The 23768-nt window shown below is 45.3% G+C and overlaps 1 protein-coding gene across 1 annotated transcript in view; it reads left to right on the forward strand.

Annotated features, from left to right (window-relative positions):
- LOC124613594 overlaps nt 1–19092 on the forward strand; it is a 39078-nt gene extending 19986 nt beyond the window's left edge. The window contains exon 4 of the mRNA XM_047142310.1: nt 18957–19092. Within this exon, the coding sequence (XP_046998266.1) occupies nt 18957–19092 (136 nt within the window). The remainder of the gene's footprint in view (nt 1–18956) is intronic.
- Nucleotides 19093–23768: the final 4676 nt, after the last annotated feature.

Raw genomic sequence — 23768 nt, forward strand, 5'->3', positions numbered from 1 at the left:
AACTGCTAAGGTCATCAGTCGCTAAGCTTACACACTACTTAACCTAAATTATCCTAAGGAGAAACACACACACCCATGCCCGAGGGAGGACTCGAACCTCCGCCGGGACCAGCTGCACAGTCCATGACTGCAGCGCCTGGGACCCGCGTGGCCATATACTTCTACTATTTGTTTTATTCAGTCACTCCACTTTAGGCCGCTTTGGCTGGTTACTTCTAGGTATTTTACGGTAGTTCCAGCGATCTGTAGTGCGATTTATGAACTCTGCTGGCAGATTGCTCAGTGATAGCAAGAGATAGTGTAGGCAACTTCATGTGTGGTTATTTCTTCTGCTAGTGAACTTGCGTTGGCTTCTTGCAGTGTAGTCTTCATACTGACAGAGGCGGATGAGGGTTGTGCGTCCAGCCACAACACTGGACACCGGAACGTCTCCGCGTCGTCTTTTCGGGCTGTTCCGCGTTCTGCGTATAGCATCACGAGGGACGTATCTGTGTGTATGTGGGGGGGGGGGGGGGGTCTTAACGGAATAGATGTTGCCAGACTGAATTTTCACCGTCATTCTGCCCCAGTAGCTGGCGTGCAGACACAGGGAGGCGTTGCTGTGGCGCGTACAGCTGGTAAACTGGGCAGCAGGCGCTACATTTCGGATATGTTAAGGCCGTTGGATAGCTCTGTCTTCGATGCCTGAGTAATCATATGCTCTGTCCTGATATACAGGGTGACACACGGGAGACGGACGGTTTTGAACTGCGTAGTACTGAGGGCGCGGTGGGTGGGAGGTGGTCGTGGTGGGGATAGTTCTGATCCACACAAGACGCCATTTCATTTACTCAGTCACTAAGGATCAGTGGGACGTGCAACGTCGAGTGTTTGTCTGTGACAGTTCGTGAAAAGTGGTGAGCCTATTATTGTTATGCAGCGATTGTTTAGTGCGCTGTTAAATGTCGCTCGACATGGAGCTGTTCCGAGCCGTAACACAATCCTCAGATGAGTGAAAACCTTCAGATCAACTGTAAACATACTGGATAAGACGCATCCTGGCTCGAGACGCACAGTAACGACACCAGAAAATGTTGAAACGGTAAGGCAAGCGGCAGTCAGGAGCCCAGGACGGTCAGCTAGGCGTCATGCCAGTGAGTTACGAATCAGTCGTGAATAGGTTAGACGAATTTTGCATAAAGAATTAAAATTCCATCCCTAAAAAATGCTCATTGTCCAACAACTTAAGGAAACTGATTGTGCTGTACGAGAAGACTTCGCTTACAGAATGCAAGTGATTTTGGGATCGAATGAAAATGAAATTTTATTCATGCATCCACACCTTATCCACCAGCGTCCTCTACACTCAGAAAAAGTAACAGTCTGGTATGCTCTTGCCTTTGTTGGCATTATTGGACCTTATTTTTTTTAAGAGAACAGGGCCACAGTTACTGTTAATTTGGTTCGTTAGATTCGTATTCTTGAAACATTCTTGGAACCAGAACTAAGAAGACGACGAATCCCTTTAAAACGCGTTTGGTTCCAGCAGGATGGGGCAACATCGCACACCGCAAACACTTCAATAACAGTCTTAGACGCATGTTTCCTGGCCGGATTATCTCACGTTTTGGTAATGTTCCTTGGCCTCCCAGGTCTCCCGACTTGTCAGTATGTGACTTTTTCTGTGGGGGTACCTTAAGAACTGTGTCTATAACCACAAACCACGAAATCTGGACGAGTTGAAGAATGCAATCATTCAAGAAATTGCTGCCATCCCTGCAGAGATTTTAGTCCGTGTGATGGAGGATTTTGAGAAAAGACTAGAGCCTGTATTCGAAATGATGGACATCACCTTGACAACATTATTTTTCACAAATAACTTTGTTAACTAAAATGGCAAATAATGAGCTTTGATTGTGTGCAAATAAACATGCATTAATTTTAAATTTGGCTGAGTATTATATCATTAAAAACCGTCTGTCTCCCGTGTGTCACCCTCTATCTCTATGCAGCTGTGCGGCGAAATTTCACCGCAGCGTCACACATTCATCCATCGGCCACCAAAGGTCACAAGTATGCGTTTTCTGTCGATACCTGTATGAATATCAGTTTGTGACCAATTGACAAAACTCCTTTTCGGTGTCCCGTTTCGTTTTTTCGTTGTCTTAAATTGTTTGTATGCACAGGTAACAATGATAGTTGAAGAACCAGCAGTGGGTAAAAGAAGTTGAGATACTCATTTTCCATCCTAGTTGGATATTAAAAGCAGTTAACTACAGTAAGAGTTGCCCCGACGAAGTCTTCCTAGGTACTCACGATTTTTTTGGGAGGCGGGGGGGGGGGGGGGGCAGTAGTGCATCGTGAGCTCCAGGATGTGTTGTGATATTTCTTCATCGCATTGGTGACCATCGGCAATTTCCACTTGTGTACAGAACTCGTCACAGTGTGTCATTTTCTCATACGGTTGAGGGAGCTCCAAATTTTTCTTGGATGGTTAGCATCCGGCAGTTGGATGGTCGGATCTATATTACCTAATTGCTTTGGACCATGGAAGGACGTTCACCGATTTTTCCATCCATCTCTTAGATTTACCTACACTGATTCTATAGATTTTAATCGTATGCGGGGTAGATTGTTCAGTGTTTCATGACTTGCTAAATGTCTGGATCTTTTGCGTTTCATGCATTCATTTGTTACTGCTTGTTGTCGTTGGAGATTTGGAGGGGCAATAATAGGGAGTACTGACAGCCATGATGTTGGTGTCGATTTAAGAGGCCCTATCACAGTTCTCGTCGCGTCATTTACATGGATGTGTACTTTGTTGACATGGCTACTTCTACTCCAAACAGGCGAACAGCATTCGGCGACAGGGCACACAAGTGCTTCAGCTGTAGCTCTTAAGGTATTTGCGTCATACCCCCATCTAGCACCAGCCAATATTCCTAACACGTTATTTTTCTATTGTAGCTTCTGCCTTATTAGTTCTAGATGTTTCCTAAATGTCAAGGACCTGTCGAGTCACACCCAAATATTTGGGTGTCACAAACGTTGTAATTTTTGTTGCGGAAGATTACATTCAGTTCTCTGTTTGCCATTCTGTCAGACATCGTGAAGGAAAGATCTCACTGATTGCGAAACACCAAGAAATCTTTCCAATCAGATTACTGAACGTGCCCTTCAGTGTCTCCCAGCCAACAATACCACACGACTTTACTTTTTTTACCATACTGCATGTGCACAATAATTAAAATTTTAGCTGGTGAATAACGTAACCAGTCACAAGTCCTTTTTAAATGTTTTATCACAGTGTCATAACCAGTTTCGGTATATTATATCCATCTTCCGATGGCTAATATTTTCAGTTACATACACGTTTTGATCAACAGCATGTCGTCTGCTCCAACATTGCACAAGAACATTTGAATATTTAGTACCATTTTATAAGTTGTTTCATTAGTTAAAACACGCTAAAATCTTGCATTTATTTAGATATAGTTATACTCCCTTACATGAGTTCTAGTAGATGACGATTTGCTCTGTTGTCGTCCTTGTGGTTTTCGAGGTCGGAGTATGTATTGTTGAATTGCAAACAGCACATATATTGTGAATAAATTACAGTGGTACACTTCATAACATTCTTAATATCAGTGTTGAGCATCACACAAATACTGTACCCTTGATTTTTTTTTTACAATCCAAAGATTATCATTAAGCCAAAGATTCGAAGATATCATTCATTTCATATCGACCAAGGATGTAAAGAGAGCGACACCCATGTCTGAAAATGTGGACGAATGTGGATCTTCCTCTGGTGAAGGGCTGTACCAAATGACTGCAGACTACCGTGTACTACCTATTGGGTGAGACATGTGAGTACCGCCTCCATGGATGTACGTAGTACTGTCTCCCTGGCTGTATGCAGTGTTGCTGGTTTGAGTCGTGGGTTTCCGCCTTCACGACACCCACAGCCGGCCGTTGTGTCCGAGCGGTTCTAGGCGCTTCATTCCGGAACTGCGCTGCTGCTACGGTCGCAGGTTCGAATCCTGCCTCGGTCATGGATGTGTGTGATGTCCTTAGGTTAGTTAGGTTTAAGTAGTTCTAAGTCGAGGGGACTGATGACCTCAGAAGTTAAGTCCCATAGTGCTTAGAGCCATTTGAACCATTTTGAACGACGCCCACAGTCCGTGGCATGCTGTCGGCATTTGCTTACGCGAACGTACATCTTCGAGAGTGCTGGGGTGGGTTACATTAAGGTTCGCGTTATGTAACAAGGCGGCCCAATTTTCAGCCGTTCTGCTCATCCCCCTCCACTACCCACTGGCACCCAATAATATTCATTCTCTTTCCAGGCGGCTAGCAGAGAGTTGCAGCTAGAGAGCAAGACTCTCGCTCCTACATGCTGCACTGTTACCGTTCTTCGCGGCAACCGAATTGTTCATTCAAATGTCAATTTCCTTCGTTTCCTTTTTTGTCTTGAAGCAGTATGACTGTGAATGTGTACCTATAAATGTTTAAGTGTGATTTAAAAAAAAAAGTCAGGTGACAGCAATAAACGTAAAGTGCTTCACAAGCCGTGAGACGGATTATTTACTGCATTTATAACTTTTTCAAACGTGAATTTGAAAGCAGGTCTCCTACTCCTGACATCTGAAAACACAAACCGGACTGCAGAACCATGTGGTGTCGGCAAGGGAACTGTAAAAAGAACTGTAAACGAAAGTGTCAGAGCTGTAGGAACCGTATAAACAGTTGCTTTCATGTCGCCTGGAAAGCATCGAAATCGCAAGGAACTTGTCACATAAATGGGTGGTTTTAACAGCGATATTTTGAAGTGCTTCATGTGAATGGTGAATGCCCGACATCACAAAAACGAGTTACAGTTATGCAGCTTCAACAGTGTAAAGAATTTTAAAACACATTGGTTCCAAATACATTAAGAAGAGAATTTTCAGTTCAAAGAAGAAACATAAGTGCAGCACGAACTATATTCCACATAAAGATTCATGATACAAGAGAAGGAGGTAGTTCAACAGTGTATTACTTGATGAAATATGGGTCAATTAGAATCATTCGAAGATGATCTGCTGGAAAATGAGTGATGGTTCTGGTAGTTTCAAAGTTCACGTAATAATAGGTTCTCGGATAATTATTCGGCATGCTGACTCTTCTTCTGGTTTTGTTTCTGAGAATAAACTTGTATTTACGTGAAAGAAAAACAGTAGTGATTACAATTCGGAAATGACCGCTGCAATTTTCGTGACGTGATTCACAATTCTTGTCATACCTTGCTTCGAAATCGGTCATTGCCAATTATAATTCAACTGTAATAAAGAAAACATCAAGTAAAAACACCAGAAAAGCGGATTTTTCCCCTGCCTAGAAATTAAAATATCAAGCACCGTATAAACCAGACTCACGCCGATCTCCTGCAGCTCGTTAAGTTATACACGTCACGAGACAGAACGTACAAACTTGACTTCCTTGCACGTAAATGGGATCACACAGTTTTGTGTTCACTCCCGTGTCACTGTCAATGGTGCCCCATAGAATTAATTTGGGCAAACGGTTTTAAGGCTACGTGGTAGAAAAAAACCAAACATTCAAGCAAGATTCAGTGAATCGCTTGTGCATGAGACAATAGACAATGAAGCAATAGACAACATTCCACTAGCAGTGTGCGCGCTGTACGTGCGGCATGCTGAAAAGTTTTAGGAAGAAGAACTTGACAGGGAAGTGATGATGGATGTAAGACTTGAACCTATCATCGTAAATTTACTATCAGATTGTTCAGAAACAGACTCAAGCAGAAGTGACGATGGTATTACGATACAGACTTTGAAACAAAGTAATAATATTTCTTAGTTTTAAAGACATGTGGTTTAAAAAATGTGTTTGTCAACATATCAGTTGCATACATAATAATGAGAACTTCCTAGACTTTTTGATTAGGACTTTGTATTCTTCTAGTTATGCAGACTATAATATTCAAAATATTGCCCAAGGAGAAGTTAAGCTTCTCCCATCATGTTGTATGCTTCAATAACACGCGAAAATGCAGCTGAATAAACTCGTCAGAAGTCCAATATTTCCACATGCAAATCTCTGTCAATTCCAAGGCACGAACTTGTAAGGCCCTAAAATCACAGTAGTTGTTACTTGTCGAGATATCGGTCGTTTTCGATGTTATCAGTAAGCGTTCCCTGGAGTTATACGCAGAGATGCTTAATTGTTTGCTTGTCCAACGGATTAGAAATGCTGTCTCCCACTGCAATATCGAATGTGTTAGTTTACTCTCATATTGCCTGTTAAAAGCGAAAAGTATGACAAAAAAATGGCTCTGAGCACTATAGGACTTAACTTCGGCGGTCATCAGTCCTCTAGAACTTAGAACTACTTAAACTTGACTAACCTAAGGCCATCACACACATCCATGCCCGAGGCAGTATTCGATCCTGCGACCGTAGAGGTCACGCGGTTCCAGACTGTAGCGCCTAGAACCGCTCGGCCACTCCGGCCGACGAAAAGTATGACAACTTACTGACAATTGTTACTGTAGTCATTTAAATTAGTCTTTTATACCACTAATTCTTTTCTACAAGCAGCGATTACACTTACACTTAACTATAGTCAAACACATCCACTCACACACACACACATTTTTAAAAATTCTATTGAGTAGAAGCAGTTGTCAAGCAGATATAATAATTTAGATTTGTGCTTGAAGTTAATTCTGTTGTATATTCAATTTTTATTTACAATACAATTCAAATCGCAATAAATGATAATTATTGCAAGCAGTTTCAATGATCTTATCGCTGGACAATTGTCATTTTGAGAAAAACTGTATTTCAGGTTTTCACAAAGCCGTGTCAGCTGTTCTCGCCTCCCAACGTTACACAGAGTAAATTTGTGGAGCAGTGGATGCAACGTCGTCAAGAGGTGAATTAATATTTCTCTCATGAAATTGGTTCTAATATTTATTATTCCCCTCATAGATATGAACGTATAATACGATGTACCGTTGGCAAACGAGCCTGGGTGCTGTCCGCAGCAACGCAGTTCGGCAGTGTGGACTTTGTTTGACCGCTCTCTGCTGCTGTGAAAGCGCAGTTCTCATCCTACCAAGCTTCCTTTCCGCTCCACCTCTATGCGCGGAAGCGCCGCCCTAGGTGACACGGGCTATAGCTGAAGGCGTTCCGCAGAATTCTTGCGCCTACAGACTCCTTTCCCAGCCACCTGCACGACACCGCGCGCGGTCCTGGACTGCACAACAGCTGCAGCAAACGAACTGCTGTGTCCGCATTCCTTGTCACATTCCAGTGTGCGAATCAGCTTGCTTTTTGCCATGCTGGGGAAGACAACCTGTACTATAAATTACTAGCAGTAAATAAGATTCCAGACAACACTGTTTCACTGATGCATTGCCTGCCGCGGTGGCCGAGTGGTTCTAGGCGCTTCAGTCCGGAACCGCGAGACTGCTACGGTCGCAGGTTCGAATCCTGCCTCGGGCATGGATGTGTGTGATGTCCTTATGTTAGTTAGGTTTAAGTAGTTCTAAGTTCTAGGGAACTGATGACCTCAGATGTTAAGTCCCATAGTGCTCAGAGCCATTTTTTTTTCACTGATGCATTAGGGCAGCGGTTGCCAACCCATGGCTCGTCAGACAGGGGTTTTAGTCGTCGAGGTCTGCGAGTACAGAGTGATATACACTACTGGCCATTGAAATAGCTACACCAAGAAGAAGTACAGATGATAAACGGGTATTCATTGCACAAATATATTATACTAGAACTGAGATGTGATTACATTTTCACGAAATTTGAGTGCATAGATCCTGAGATATCAGTACCCAGAACAACCACCTCTGGCCATAATAACGGCCTTGATACGCCTGGGCATTGAGTCAAACAGAGCTTGGATGGCGTGTACAGGTACAGCTGCTCATGCAGCTCCAACACGATACAACAGTTCATCAAGAGTTGTGACTGGCGTATTGTGACGAGCCAGTTGCTCGGCCACCATTGACCAGACGTTTTCAATTGGTGAGAGATCTGGAGAATGTGCTGGCCAGGGCAGCAGCCGAACATTTTATGTGTCCAGAAAGGCCTGTACACGACCTGCAACATGCGCTCGTGCATTACCCTGCTGAAATGTAGGGTTTCGCACGGATCGAATGAAGGGTAGAACCACGGGTCGTAACACATCTGAAATGTAACGTCCACTGTTCAAAGTGGCGTCAATGCGAACTAGAGGTGACCGAGACGTGTAATCAATGGCAACCCATAGCATCACGCCGGGTGATACGCCAGTATGGCGATGACGAATACACGCTTCCAATGCGCGTTCACCGCGATGTCGCCAAACACGGCTGCGACTGTCATGATGCTGTAAACAGAACCTTGATTCATCCGAAAAAATGACGTTTTGCCATTCGTACACCCAGGTTCGTCGTTGAGTACACCATCGCAGGCGCTCCTGTCTGTATTGCAGTGTCAAGGGCAACCGCAGCCATGGTCTCCGAGCTGATAGTCCATCCTGCTGCAAACCTCGTCGAACTGTTCGTGCAGATGGTTGTCGTCTTGCAAACGTTCCCATTTGTTGACTCAGGGATCGAGACGTGGCTGCACGATCCATTACAGTCATGCGGATAATATGCCTGTCATCTCGACTGCTAGTAATACGAGGCCATTGGGATCCAGCACGGCGTTCCGTATTACCCTACTGAACCCACCGATTCCGTATTCTGCTAACAGTCATTGGATATCGACCAACGCGAGCAGCATTGTCGCGATACGATTAACCGCAATCGCGATAGGCTACAGTCCGACCTTTATCAAAGTCGGAAACGTGATGGTACGCATTTCTCCTCCTTACACGAAGCATCACAACAACGTTTCACCAGGCAACACCGGTCAACTGCTGTTTGTGTATGAGAAATCGGTTGGAAACTTTCCTCATGTCAGCACGTTGTAGGTGTCGTCACCGGCGCCAACCTTGTGTGAATGCTCTGAAAAGCTAATCATTTGCATATCACAGCATCGTCTTCCTGTCGGTTAAATTTCGCGTATGTAGCACGTCATCTTCGTGGTGTAGCAATTTTAATGGCCAGTATTGTAAGAGTTGAAACGCAGAAATGACCTATCGCTATACCACTGGGTGATAAAATTCGAAACTGCAGCGACATAATAGAAGCTGTACGGATGACTGCAATGACTGAAGTTGTAGTGATTTGTAAATACACTCCTGGAAATGGAAAAAAGAACACATTGACACCGGTGTGTCAGACCCACCATACTTGCTCCGGACACTGCGAGAGGGCTGTACAAGCAATGATCACACGCACGGCACAGCGGACACACCAGGAACCGCGGTGTTGGCCGTCGAATGGCGCTAGCTGCGCAGCATTTGTGCGCCGCCGCCGTCAGTGTCAGCCAGTTTGCCGTGGCATACGGAGCTCCATCGCAGTCTTTAACACTGGTAGCATGCCGCTACAGCGTGGACGTGAACCGTATGTGCAGTTGACGGACTTTGAGCGAGGGCGTATAGTGGGCATGCGGGAGGCCGGGTGGACGTACCGCCGAATTGCTCAACACGTGGGGCGTGAGGTCTCCACAGTACATCGATGTTGTCGCCAGTGGTCGGCAACCGGCAACCTAGACCGGCAAGGGAACTTGCTGTTCCAACAGGACAATGCACGTCCGCATGTATCCCGTGCCACCCAACGTGCTCTAGAAGGTGTAAGTCAACTACCCTGGCCAGCAAGATCTCCGGATCTGTCCCCAATTGAGCATGTTTGGGACTGGATGAAGCGTCGTCTCACGCGGTCTGCACGTCCAGCACGAACGCTGGTCCAACTGAGGCGCCAGGTGGAAATGGCATGGCAAGCCGTTCCACAGGACTACATCCAGCATCTCTACGATCGTCTCCATGGGAGAATAGCAGCCTGCATTGCTGCGAATGGTGGATATACACTGTACTAGTGGCGACATTGTGCATGCTCTGTTGCCTGTGTCTATGTGCCTGTGGTTCTGTCAGTGTGATCATGTGATGTATCTGACCTCAGGAATGTGTCAATAAAGTTTCCCCTTCCTGGGACAATGAATTCAGGGCGTTCTTATTTCAATTTCCAGGAGTGTACTATTCGCTCTGTACATTTCGTTTAAAAATGGCTAACTCTGACGGATAATCATTAACAATGGAGACAGAAATAATTTCTAACAACTGTGGCACACTTCTACAATTGCGAGGGTTTTGCTGAAAAAGCAAAATTCGTAAAGTTTTTTTAATAAAACAGACGTGTTAACAATCTTCAAGGGCGTGCTGAAAAGTGATGCCTCCAAATTTTTTATGTGAAAACTCTTAAAGTTTTTTAAATAAAACAAACGTTATTAAACATTCTACATATTTATTCTTCGTGTCTATATATTTACAGCCCTCTGCCGCTATAGGATTTGAAAGTGTAGAGTGTAAAATGGCAGTGTGTAACAAAACAATGTCGATGTGTGAGAAAAAGTGTTGTCTAATCAAGTTTCAAATTCGAAGAATTCGCCGACACATGGAGCAACCTACCGATCAGCATGACAGTGCAAAACTACACTCGTACGCTGCGACATCTGCAACGATCTGACGCCTTGTGCGCACTGTCATCGATCATCCTTCACACAGTTCCAACTTGGGGCCATCCAATTTTCAACTGTTTCCAAAACTTAAAGAACACCTTCGAGAATTTCACTTTGATAGTGATGAAGCGGTGCAAGCAGAGGTTAGGTTGTCGGTCCGTCAACATAGTCAAACGTTCTACAGCGACGGTATCAACAAACTGGTCTCTCGTTGGGAGGAATGTGTTCTTCGCCAGGGTGATTATGTTAAGAAATAAACATGTACACATGAAGAAATAGATGTGGAATGTTAATGATGCTTGTTTTATTTAAAAAGCCTTAAGAATTTTCACACAAATAGTTCGCAGGCATTACTTTTTAGCACGCCCTTGTAGACTGGTCGAAGTGTGTAGGTTTGAGAATTGTAGGGATACGTGCTATGCCTCGTATTTTAATTAACTTAGGCGGCAAAGTAGGTCAGTTGCTTCCTCGCTTCCTTGGTTCAATGGACACATTAAAGTATGCACAGACAGGCTCTTGATGTTAAATGTTTAGACGAGTGTCCCAAAAAGCTCATGATGAAGCAGTTTAAATCGCCAATTTTATTATAGAAAAGCCTAAAATCTCGAGACTGTTGGTTTTTTTGCATAATGCAATACACAGTAAACATTAACAGATTCTGCTTCACTGTGAAGGTCGGTGGCTGCCGAAGCGTAAAGTAATCTCAGGTTTTTACATGTGGGCGTAGACTGTGATGGAAAACTTGCAAGTCCCTACTTAGAGTGTGTGACCGATGAAAACTGTTTCACACGGTTGAAATATTTGGAGGATATTTTCGATGACCTCAAAGTTCTTAACTCTGCAGAGCAAGGACGTTCATAAGTTATTTGTGAAAAAACAACGATTATGAAATTTCAACGATGGGCTGAAAGTGGAAAAAGATTCCTTCGACGTATTTTCAGTCTTACACGATTTTCGCGAAATCAGCGCAGTTAAAATCGATAAAACAACAGCTACATCCATAATAGATCTCCTCATATCTTTGACGTCAATCTTCAGGTAATTTAAAATTATATATTTCTCTAAATTTTATGGAAATATTTTAATAGGCTTAATAGCAAGTACTAATTTCCTTTCAACAATAGCTTTAACCAAAACAGTTACTTTTTCAAACACTTCCGTTTTTAAAACTAATAATAAATTTCTTTAGGTATTTGTCCTAAACTTTGATCATTCATTTTATTGCTGGTTCATACGAATGAGAAATCAACTAACTAGACTTACTAAAGCTGTTTATAAGACTTTTCATGTTCTTTTTAGGAACTACTTTCCTAAAAATGAGAACGAAATATAATGTATCAGAAATCCCTTTAAGAAGATTCCTTCAAAAAACTGAAAATGTCATCTAGTGAAGAATACTTTCGTTAGCTGAAATGTCACATGACCAGACTCTAAAATCGTGTTCTGAAACAACACGATTGATCTATAAGTGTTCGGCAAGAGTGCCCAACAATGCCAAACTTCTTCTGAGACATTTGATGAGATTCTCGACAACCTATCTGTCTGAACGAGACTTTTCAACTTTACTTTCAAAAAACAGTACAGGAAGGTATTGCATGTAGTATATATTGATTTGAGGTTAAAATTAACAGTTTGAATCCAGATACAGATTCGGTAGTGGGGACAAGCGGGGCCAAACATCGACTGAGTTCTTTTTAACTCTTACCACTTAATTTTGAGTTTTATGAATGCAATAAAAATTTATCTTTCTATATATATATATATATATATACCGGTATATTTCAATCCTTGTACAGTATAGTTTACAAATTAGGCTACTGTCATAAGTATTAAACATTCGTGTGTGCATATATTTTTACTTGATTATTTAGTTACTGGGTCTCTTAGCTTTTTTTCACAAAATAGGTGGTCCGCATAGCTAAAATGATTGGGAACCGCTGCCTGAGGACATGTGGCAGCCATCCGCACTAGCTGCCGAGCTCATCCTCCTGCAACAGTAGCGTCACGAGCTCATCTGCTGAGCTTCTATGCACACTAAAAATCCTGACTCGAAGGGTGAGCACTTCAGTATAATGATCATGAACTGCTCTCAGTTCTTCAGCCTGGTGCTGTTGTCCAACTGGTCCAACATTTCGGCAAGCTGATTCCTTGTCATTCTGATACGATTTTTAATGCCCGTATATGAGTATAGCCTCATGCATCCGAGGCATCCTTGTGACGATCTACAGCAGTAGACCCGGCTTCGTTGTAGAAGTGGATGGGAAGAGCGCAATCAGGCATGAGCTTGAGTCCTCTATGCTGCCGCCTCCGCTGTGCACGGGACTCTACTGCTGCAGAGGAGGCTCTTCTTCATGGTATTATCTTAGTTTTTTTCAGTTAACGTGGCATGAGTCGTTCATCGAACTGATTAATATCATGTTTGAACTGATTGAGAAATTGATCTCTTACTTTACTGATCTGAAAATAGCTGTCTTTATTTATAACTCAGTCAGGAGCCGGGCCACCACGAATTCTTATAGCAGATAGTTCCAAAAGCTCTTTTTTAACACCTTGGCTCCAACACCTGGAGCACTGTCAGGACAGGGAACAAATAGTAAGCTATGCTGTTAACTGTTTACGTACCACAAAAGCCTACAATCTCGGTGTTTTTATATTCTGTTTAAAATAGACCTGACAGAGGAGTCAAAACCTAGGAACTCCTGTAAGAAGGAAAAACGTTTACATTTCAACATTGTGGTTTTGGGGACAGAGCAAAAGCTCCAATTCGGGAAGGATGGAATGAAGCCGGTTGTGCCCTTTCAAAGAAATCATCTTGATATTTTTGTTAAGCAAATTACGAAAAGCTCTACTTGTATCCTTATTCTACACGTCTCTAAATATACTGCAGATTGGTATACTTCCTTCATGATTCTGCAGTTTTCAGATGCAGTAATATACATTACTGGCCATTAAAATTGCTGCACCACGAAGATGACGTGCTAAAGACGCGAAATTTAACCGACAGGATGAAGATGCTGTGATATGCAAATGATTAGTTTTCCAGAGCATTTACACAAGGTTGGCGCTGGGGCGACACCTACAACGTGCTGACATGAGGAAAGTTTCCAACAGATTTCTCATACACAAACAGCAGTTGACCGGCGTTGCCTGGTGAAACGTTGTTGTGACGCCTCGTGTAAGGAGGAGAAATGCGTACCATCACGTTTCCGACTTTGATAAAGGTCGGATGTAGCCTATCGCGATTGCGGTTTATCGTATCGCGACATTGCTGCTCGCGTTGGTCGAGATCCAATGACTGTTAGCAGAATATGGAATCGGTGGGTTCAGGAGGGTAATACGGAACGCCGTGCTGGATCCCAACGGCGTCGTATAACTAGAAGTCGAGATGACAGGCTTCTTATCCGCATGGCTGTAACGGATCGTGCAGCCACGTCTCGATCCCTGAGTCACCAGATGGGAACGTTTGCAAGACAACAACCATCTGCACGAACAGTTCGACGACGTTTGCAGCAGGATGGACTATCAGCTCGGAGATCATGGCTGCGGTTGCCCTTGACGCTGCATCACAGACAGGAGCGCCTGCGATGGTGTACTCAACGACGAACCTGAGTGCACGAATGGCAAAACGTCATTTTTTCGGATGAATCCAGGTTCTTTTTATAGCAGCATGATGGTCGCATCCGTGTTTGGCGACATCGCGGTGAACGCACATCGGAAGCGTGTATTCGTCATCGTCATACTGGCGTATCACCTGGCGTGATGCTCTGGGGTGCCATTGATTACACGTCTCGGTCACCTCTTGTTCGCATTGACAGCACTTTGAACAGTGGACGTTACATTTCAGATGTGTTGCGACCCGTGACTCTACCCTTCATTCGATCCCTGCGAAACCCTACTTTTCAGCAGGATAATGCACGACCGCATGTTGCAGGCCCTGTACGGGCCTTTCTGAATACAGAAAATGTTCGACTGCTGATCTGACCAACACATTGTCCAGATCTCTCACCAACCGAAAACATTTGGTCAATGGTGGCCGAGCAACTGGCTCGTCACAATACGCCTACTCTTGATGAGCTGTGGTATCGTGTTGAAGCTGCATGGGCAGCTGTACCTGTATATGCCATCCAAGCTCTGTTTGACTCAATGCCCAGGCGTATCAAGGCCGTTATTACGGCCAGAGTGGTTGTTCTGGGTACTGATTTCTCAGGATCTATGCACCGAAACTGCGTGAAAATGTAATCACATGTCAGTTCTAGTATAATATATTTGTCCAATGAATACCCGTTTATCATCTGCATTTCTTCTTGGTGTAGCAATTTTAATGACCAGTAGTGTATTTATGATGATGCTAGTTCTATGGTGGCTATATCAGAAAGCGTTCAGGTTTTTATTTTTTTTTTTTTTTTTTTTTTTTATCAATCACCCTAATACACTGTGCAGTCACATTTAACCGAGAGAGGTGGCGCAGTGGCTAGCACACTGGACTCGCATTCGGGAGGACGACGGTTAAATCCCTTTTCCGGCTAACCTGATTTAGGTTTCCTGTGATTTCCCTGCAGGATTTCCAGGTAAATGCTGGGATGGTTCCTTTCAAAGAGGATGGTCGACTTCCTTCCCCATCCTTCCTAATCCGATGAGACCGATGACGTCGCTGTCTGGTCTCCTCCCGGAAAACAACCCAACCAAGTCACATTAATGAGAGCATATGTGAAAAGCTTGAGTAAGTACCTTTTGCAGCGCAGACCGCTGTGAGACAATCAGAAGACGAGTCAGTGAGACTCTTTAAGATATTGAGAAGGAAATGGAGCCATGCCAGCACCTCTGCCGTGGACAGCTGCACTAGGTTTCTTGGTTGTCGATCCTTGGCGTGAACACCCCAGTCGAGATGGTCCCAAAGATTCTCGATTGGGTTTAAATCCGGGGAGTTTGCTGACCAGGGGAGTACGATAAACGCATCCCGGTTTGCTCTTCGAAACATGCACATTCACTGCGAGCTGTGTGACGTGTTGTATTGCCATGCCGGTAGATGCCATCGTGCTAAGGAAAAACAATCTGCATGTAGGGGTGGACACGGTCCCCAAGGACAGAAGCAGTCTTGTGTTGAACCATTGTGCCTTCCAGAATGAGTAGATCATCCAGAGAATGCCACTGAAACGCTCCCCAGACGACAGCCCTTCTGACAGTTTTCGCCTTCAGACGTTTCGCACAATGCACGCCAATAGCCACCTGTTGGATGAAGCATAAAACGTGATTCATCTGAAAGGGCCACCTGTCGCCACTCAGTGGACGTCCAGTTGCGGTACTGACGTGAGAGTTCTAGCCTTCGTTGCTGATGAACAGCATGGGAGCATGAATCAGATACCTGCTGTGGGGCCCACCCACATCAATGTTCGCTGAAGGTTGGTTGAGGAGACACTGTTGGTAGCCCCTTGGTTCATCTGGACAGTGACTGTACCGTTCAACAGTTGCACGTCTGTTCGCTTGTACACATTTTCGCAGCCGTCGTTAACCACAATCAGCTATGGCCCATGGTGCACCACAGTTGCCTCAGTACCAGTTTTGCACAGCGCCATTTTGCCATCCACGGTGTACTTTAACCATGGCGGCACGCGAACAGCTTATAAAATACTGCCCCCCCCCCCCCCCCCAACTCGCTGGCCCAAAAGGCAGTGATCATGTCCTTATGGACGTCAGTTAAATCGCCGTTACGCCAGTGACTGCACCGTTCACCACGTCACCCGACACACTTAATATATCCCTCCCATTACTAGCGCTGCCACCTGTCGTCTGTGAGTGGTTATTGCACTTTGACGTCGAACATAGATGGTGTGACATTAATGTGGGTGGACCAGATATAGCAGTAAATCTGCCAGTTTCTACCCGCCTCTATCTTCCCCCTCTTTTGTTCCCACCTCTTAAATACCACAGTATCACAGTGGTCTTCACAAATCGTGTTGACTACTGCTACGGAACGTGTAATTTTAACTTAACCGCGATATAGGTATATATTAAAATACGTTACAAATAAGACCCTTGTGAGAAACATTCATCTGCCTAGCAACTTACATGTATATGCGCGCAGAAGGTAGTAAACAAAAAAAATCCACTACTGCTGATTTATAGCAGCTTAGTGCACATCTGTTGTTTGGATAAGTCCTCTGATCTTCCTTGGGATGCCTGGACTAGTGTTGAAACGATAACTATTTTATGTTTCTGTAAACGGTTTTTCTTTATTTGGCATTGTAAGGTTATTTACGGTGGGAATGTATATCAATTTTCTTGTCAAACACACTGTGTAAGGTGTACCTGTCATAATAAATGGCAGTTTGTTTGAAACGTTTGTCACTACGAGCGTCTTTGGATGCCTGAAAACATGAGTGATACGTAGGTCCTTTGCCTACTAGTGGTTGTGTTATTACTAGAGCTCGAGCGAGTGAGTGAGTCGGGTGAAGAGAGAGTATTGAATCGCCGCTGAGTGAGAAGCTTCGACGACGGACTTGAGAATGAATTTTACTTGAGATGCTTGGAGTGATTGAATATAGAGGCTGCATTTTTGAAATGGTTTTACAGGGAGATGACACTTTTGGGAAAAGATAACTTACATTACATTTTTATTTGCTGCAAGCGCTAGCCAAGTAAAGATTACATAGTGTGTAACAATATTTACGTTTCGGTACTCAGCGCGAATTATCAGTGATGTTATCAGAATATTAATTATTATTCTTCACGCTCCACATTCAGTAAAAAGCGTTTCATCAGAAAGGAAAAGAGTAAATTCTACGTAAGTTAAGCATTACACTGATGAAAAACATCACAGCACCAAGAACGGGTTGTGCGAGATAAATGAAAGCTGGTAGTCCTGTTTCTGCATGTGAAAGACGATGTCTATTTATATTTCGCGCCAGTCGCATAAGAGTGGTGCTAGCGGCGCCAGTATGCGGATGCAAATCAGGATTGTTTTAAATACACGCTGTAACTTTTACCTCTGAGATTGAACGTGGTGAGTTGATGTTAGTCAAGACTACCGGTAACGCGTAAAAGAGGTCATTATCAGCACCTCACTGAGTTTGTACGAGGTAGCGTAATAGGGCTGGATGTTCCTTCTGAGATATTGAAGAAATACTTGCAGGAATGGAGACACTGTACATAATTTCTAGCAGATGTGGTTACGAGAAAGCGTGGTCGCAACAAGATCGGGCTCCGGACCGACAAGTGGCACTACCGACAGAGAAGAGCACTATGTTCGGTGTATGGTTCTGGCGCATCGTATTGCATAAGCAACACCCGATTTAATTCGAATACATTCCATTATCCTCGTTTTGCTTTTGTTGATGTTCATCTTATATCCTTATTTTATTTGTATTTAATTTAATTTACATATAGTCAGATTCAGATTAGTGTAACTGGAATCACACACTTTAAAAGTAACTTGCACAACTGATGTTCGTATTCAAAAGTACAATAGCTAATGCAGTTCTGTAGACCAGAATATGATGGCGGTGCTATAATCGGAATTTAAAAGTACTTGATTTGATACTGGTAGAGAGAGGTTTTATCTCACACGGTTTCCAGTAATCAAGTTTAAGCATAAAGTTTCAGCCTTAGTCATGGGCTCGCTGTAAGCGTAGGTGTGTCAGAAAATTGAAATAAGTTGAACTGTTTCTTAAAACAGAATTGTCTCGCTCCCATCACATAATTGCGGGACGGAACCGAACTCTCTCTAACATTCACTAATTAAGTCAAATTATGCGTACGCTGGCTTAACAAGCCGTGACTTTTCTTTCGTTGCGTCTGCAAGCATAATGAAGACTGTCGCACGGCGGAAGTCAAATCCGTTCCGTCTGAAGTAAGAAAACACAAAGCGAACTGGTAGTACACACAAGTTGTCAAAGACAAGTCGACGGAAGAGGGAAACACTGCCTGAATTCCGCGTTATAAATATACAGCAGCCATCAGCAGCGAGCGGGAATCTGACTTGCAAACGAAGTCGACCATCTTTTACGAAACCGCCTCCTCACTGCGACTGCCGCGGCGCGGTTTCGCCTCGCAACCTGTTCGGCTGCTGCCGCTGCTCATCTCCTCCGTGTCGCCCTTTGTGCCGCAGCCTCGGAGGAATTGCTTCGCTCATTTATTCGCCTTCAAAGAAACAAGCGGCGTTCCAGAGACTTGCGGCGCGCCCACTTTACGGGGTCGCGGCGACAGAGTAGGAAACTAGCGGTTCCGCCTGCTCTGTCCACATCGTCGCAGGCAGCAGCTTTCGACGGATACTTTGCACACGAGACGAAGCGAAGTCATTGCCGAACTCTCTCTCTCTCTCTCTTTCTCTCTTTCTCTCTTTGTCTCTGTTTCTTGCACGAGAGTTGGCAGGACGGCGCTGGCGGCGTCGGATCTGGCGCGCGACTCCTCGGGCGCGGCAAAGAAGCAGCGCGTAGTTTGCAAGTTATCTGGCGGGAGGGTCGACTGTGCGCCGCTGCTGGCAGAGAGCAGCCGCTAACACCGACTAATTCCAGCAGCGGCGGCGGTGACGGCGGATTGAGTTGCTACAAAAGGGCTTGCGGCCCCGGGGCTGTGCCCGGCTGGCTGGCTCTTTTATCTCAAGTCGGGCCGCGCCGGGCCGGTCCGTATTAAGCTGCGCGCGCCCTAAGACCGGCCGGAGGCCGCCTTTGTAGGACCAGTGGCGCGTGAACGCCGGCGTCGGAGGCTGCCGCGGCGGCAGGGGGGGGGGGGGGGGGGAGGGCTGCGCTGCGCTGCGCTCCTTGGGAGGAACCGAACCACGTCACGGCCAGAAGGCCGCGCCGCCGGCGGCGTCAGAGCTCGTCACTCCTCGCCGCCGCCACCGCCGCCGCCGCCGCCGCCGCCATATTTTTCGCGCACCGCAGACCCGCCGCGGCGCTTCCCTCCTGGGAGATCTGCACAAGAGGGGGCGCGCCTTGCCCGTTGGCCGGCTTGCGCGCTGTGCGCGCGGCGCGACTGTCGGAACGACGCTCGCAGCGAAACCCTCGCTGTCACTGCTTCCTTGCTGGGAAAATTACTCTGGCGTCAGGAACACGCGGCTCTCGAGTCGCGAAATAAGTTACTCTGCCACGTGAAAACGAAAGAGCAGCTGTCAGACCTTCCACAGCATGTAACATTGCTTGTACGAAACATTTCTCGAGCATCAAGTGCACCATTTCACTGCCTTAATTCTGCGGAGGCACGGCTCTCGGTCCTCTTTCCATTTCATGTCATAAAAACATACCATATCACACAACTAGCTATTAAAATTGCAACACCCAAAGGATGACAAATAACAAAATTTTATTTTTAATAATATCCATGCCGGATTTTGTGAATTCCGTGGCCATTAATGATACACTACTGGTCATTAAAATTGCTACACCAAGAAGAAATGCAGATGATAAACGGGTATTCGTTGGACAAATATATTATACTAGAACTGACATGTGATTACATTTTCACGCAGTTTGGGTGCATAGATCCTGAGAAATCAGTACCCAGAACAACCACCTCTGGCCGTAATAACGGCCTTGATACGCCTGGGCATTGAGTCAAACAGAGCTTGGATGGCATATACAGGTACAGCTGCCCATTCAGCTTCAATACGATACCACAGTTCATCAAGGGTAGTGACTAGCGTATTGTGACAAGCCAGTTGCTCGGCTATCATTGCCCAGACGTTTTCCATTGGTGAGAGATCTGGAGAATGTGCTGTGCTGGCCAGGGCAGCAGTCGAACATTTTCTGTATTCAGAAAGGCCCGTACAGGACCTGCAACATGCGGTCGTGCATTATCCTGCTGAAATGTAGGGTTTCGCAGGGATCGAATGAAGGTTAGAGCCACAGGTCGCAACACATCTGAAATGTAACGTCCAGTGTTCAAAGTGCCGTCAATGTGAACAAGAGGTGACCGAGACGTGTAACCAATGGCACCCCATACCATCACGCAGGGTGATAAGCCAGTATGGCGATGACGAATACACGCTTCCAATGTGCGTTCACCGCGATGTCGCCAAACACGGATGCGACCATCATGATGCTGTAAACAGAACCTGGATTCACTCGAAAACAACGTCGTCGAGCTGTTCGTGCAGATGGTTGTTGCCTTGCAAACGTCCCCATCTGTTGACTCAGGGATCGAGACGTGGCTGCACGATCCGTTACAGCCATGCGGATAAGATGCGTGTCATATCGGCTCCTAGTGATACGAGGCCGTTGGGATCCAGCACGGCGTTCCGTATTACCCTCCTGAACCCGCCGATTCCATATTCTGCTAACAGTTATTGGATCTCGACCAACGCGAGCAGCAGTGTCGCGATACGATAAACCGCAATCGCCATAGGCTACATCCGACCTTGATCAATGTTGTATACGTGATGGTACGCATTTCTCCTCCTTAACGAGGCATCACAACAACGTTTCACCAGGCAACGCCGGTCAACTGCTCTTTGTGTATGAGAAATCGGTTGGAAACTTTCTCATGTCAGCACGTTGTAGGTGTCGCCACCGGCGCCAGCCCTGTGTCAATCCTCTGAAAAGCTAATCATTTGCAATTTACAGCATCTTCTTCCTGTCGGTTAAATTTCGCATCTGTAGCACGACATCTTCGTAGTGTAGCAATTTTAATGGCCAGTAGTGTATTTAATGAATGACACAGCCAGCGTCAAACACTTTTTAGATGTTTTATTTTAGTGCCATAACCGGTTTCTGGCTATCATGTGCGGCTGTTTGCTGATGATGCTGTGGTGTACGGGAAGGTGTCGTCGTTGAGTGACTGTAGGAGGATACAAGATGACTTGGACAGGATTTGTGATTGGTGTAAAGAATGGCAGCTAACTCTAAATATAGATAAATGTAAATTAATGCAGACGAATAGGAAAAAGAATCACGTAATGTTTGAAAACTCCATTAGTAGTGTAGCGCTTGATACAGTCACGTCGATTAAATATTTGGGCGTAACATTGCAGAGCGATATGAAGTGGGACAAGCATGTGATGGCAGTTGTGGGGAAGGCGGATAGTCGTCTTCGGTTCATTGGTTGAATTTTGGGAAGATTTGGTTCATCTGTAAAGGAGACCGCTTATAAAACTCGGGTGGAAGTCTCTAGAGCAGGGCTTCCCAACGTGTGGCCCGCGGACCCCTAAAGGGTCCGCCTGCTGTTTCTAGGGGGTCCGCGGCCTCCCTTCACCTATTCGCGTAAAATAATGAATAAAATTATTGAATAAAATGTGAAAATCAAATTCAACACTTTTTTTTCGTGTGAAAAACATGTGTACTTTTACTTCAGGACGTATTCCCAAGCAGCCTTTGCGGTTCCTAAGTGAGAACGCATACACAGTTTAGTGCTGGAGAATGCGGCTTCTCTGATTGTTTCGCAACAATACGGGGGTCGTTTGTGCGCCGGCTCACGGCGGTAGACGCGCTGAAACCTTTTACGAATGCGAGGAGCGAGCTTTGTCGACCAATCACAGAGCTCGCTGGTACGTATGCGGTCCCAGGCATCATAGAATGTTAAACTTGCTTTGTCAGTGCGCTACCTATTTCATAAGTCGGTTTTTGACTTTCAAGTTGTTTTCATTCATCTCTAAACCAAAGACTATTGATACTTCGGGGGAGGGGGGGCGGGAGGGGGAGGGGGTCATTGGGAACATGGAACTTGTATTAAGAAGCTTTCAGTTCCCTTGGGTTTCGCTCTGAAATTTATAAGTTACTATGCTCTTGACTGACTAGGGGCCCGCCATGGATTTTCGACTGAAGAAGGGGTCCACCAGCTGAAAAGGTTGGGAAGCCCTGCTCTAGAGGAAAGGAGGCGTTCTTTTCGTGAATCGCTACTGAGGAAATTTAGAGAACCAGCATTTGAGGCTGACTGCAGTACAATTTTACTGCTGCCAACTTAACATTTCGTGGAAAGACCACAAAGATAAGATAAGAGAGATTAGGGATCGTACAGAGGCATATAAGCAGTCATTTTTCCCTCGTTCTGTTTGGGAGTGGAACAGGGAGAGAAGATGCTAGTTGTGGTACGAGATACCCTCCGTATGGTGGATTGCAGAGTGTGTAAGTAGATGTAGATCATTCCCATCTTCATATGACTAATATTTTCAGTTATATAGATCTTTTGATCAGCAGCATGTCATCTGCTTCGATACTACACGAAAATATATGAATATCGCAGCTTATGGCTGGCTGCTGTGCTCACCACAGTACCGACAGACGCACTGATGCGAGGTGGAGGCTACCAGTGGTGGACAGAGGAAAGTGGCCACAGCCGTGGACTTGCTTCTGCAGCTTGGTAGAGCATACATTGGGACAGGTGGAGTCAAACAGCAGCCTCCGGCATGGCTGGAATGATGGTATATGCCTGGTGAGGGCTACAATGCCCATCTTCAGATGGCTAATACTTTCAGTTAAATTGATGTTTTGATCAGCACAATGTCGTCTGCTCCCACACTACACGAAAATATTGGAATATCACAGCTTATAGCTGGGTGCTGTACTCAGCACAGTGGCGACAGAGGCACTGACGTGGGGTGGACGCTACCAATGGTGGACAGAGGAAAGTGGTCACGGCTGTGGACCTGCTTCTGCAGCTTGAGAGAACATACAGTGTAATAGGTGGAGTCAAACACCAGCCTCTGGCATGCCTGGGATGATGGCATAAGCCTGCACTGGATGGTGAACAGCAATAGTGAATACCTGTACAGGATGATGAACAGCGACAGTGTGCCTGAACAGGTGGTGGTGACTGGGCAAATAGGTGGCCCAGACTCGAACGCATGGCCCACCAGGAAGGCAGGCGTCAGCAGACGGTACTCTTCCAGTGAGTGGCCCGACGGTGGAAAGGTGCCAAGTCGACAATATTCAGACTTGGCTAAGACAGTGACCAGCAGCTGATGGTGGCAAAGTTCCATGGTGGCAGCTTGCTGTCAGTCTCGGATTGCGAGCAGACATGGAACTCTACTAGTGACTAGCGGCTGGTACCGACTGTGTACTGCTCAGATTGAGAGTGAACATATGAACTGGGCTGGGTAGTGTTTCTCCAAACGGTAATGCTCTTGGCCACTAAATCATAAAAGGTCGGAGCTATTGGACATAATCTTTGGAAAAGCATGACAATATTTCCCGTCGCCTTCCTATTTGTCAGCTTCTCCAGAAACTGTGTCAGTGCTTTCAG

Source organism: Schistocerca americana, chromosome 4 (assembly GCF_021461395.2).
Source record: "Schistocerca americana isolate TAMUIC-IGC-003095 chromosome 4, iqSchAmer2.1, whole genome shotgun sequence".
Classification (NCBI taxonomy): domain Eukaryota; kingdom Metazoa; phylum Arthropoda; class Insecta; order Orthoptera; family Acrididae; genus Schistocerca; species Schistocerca americana.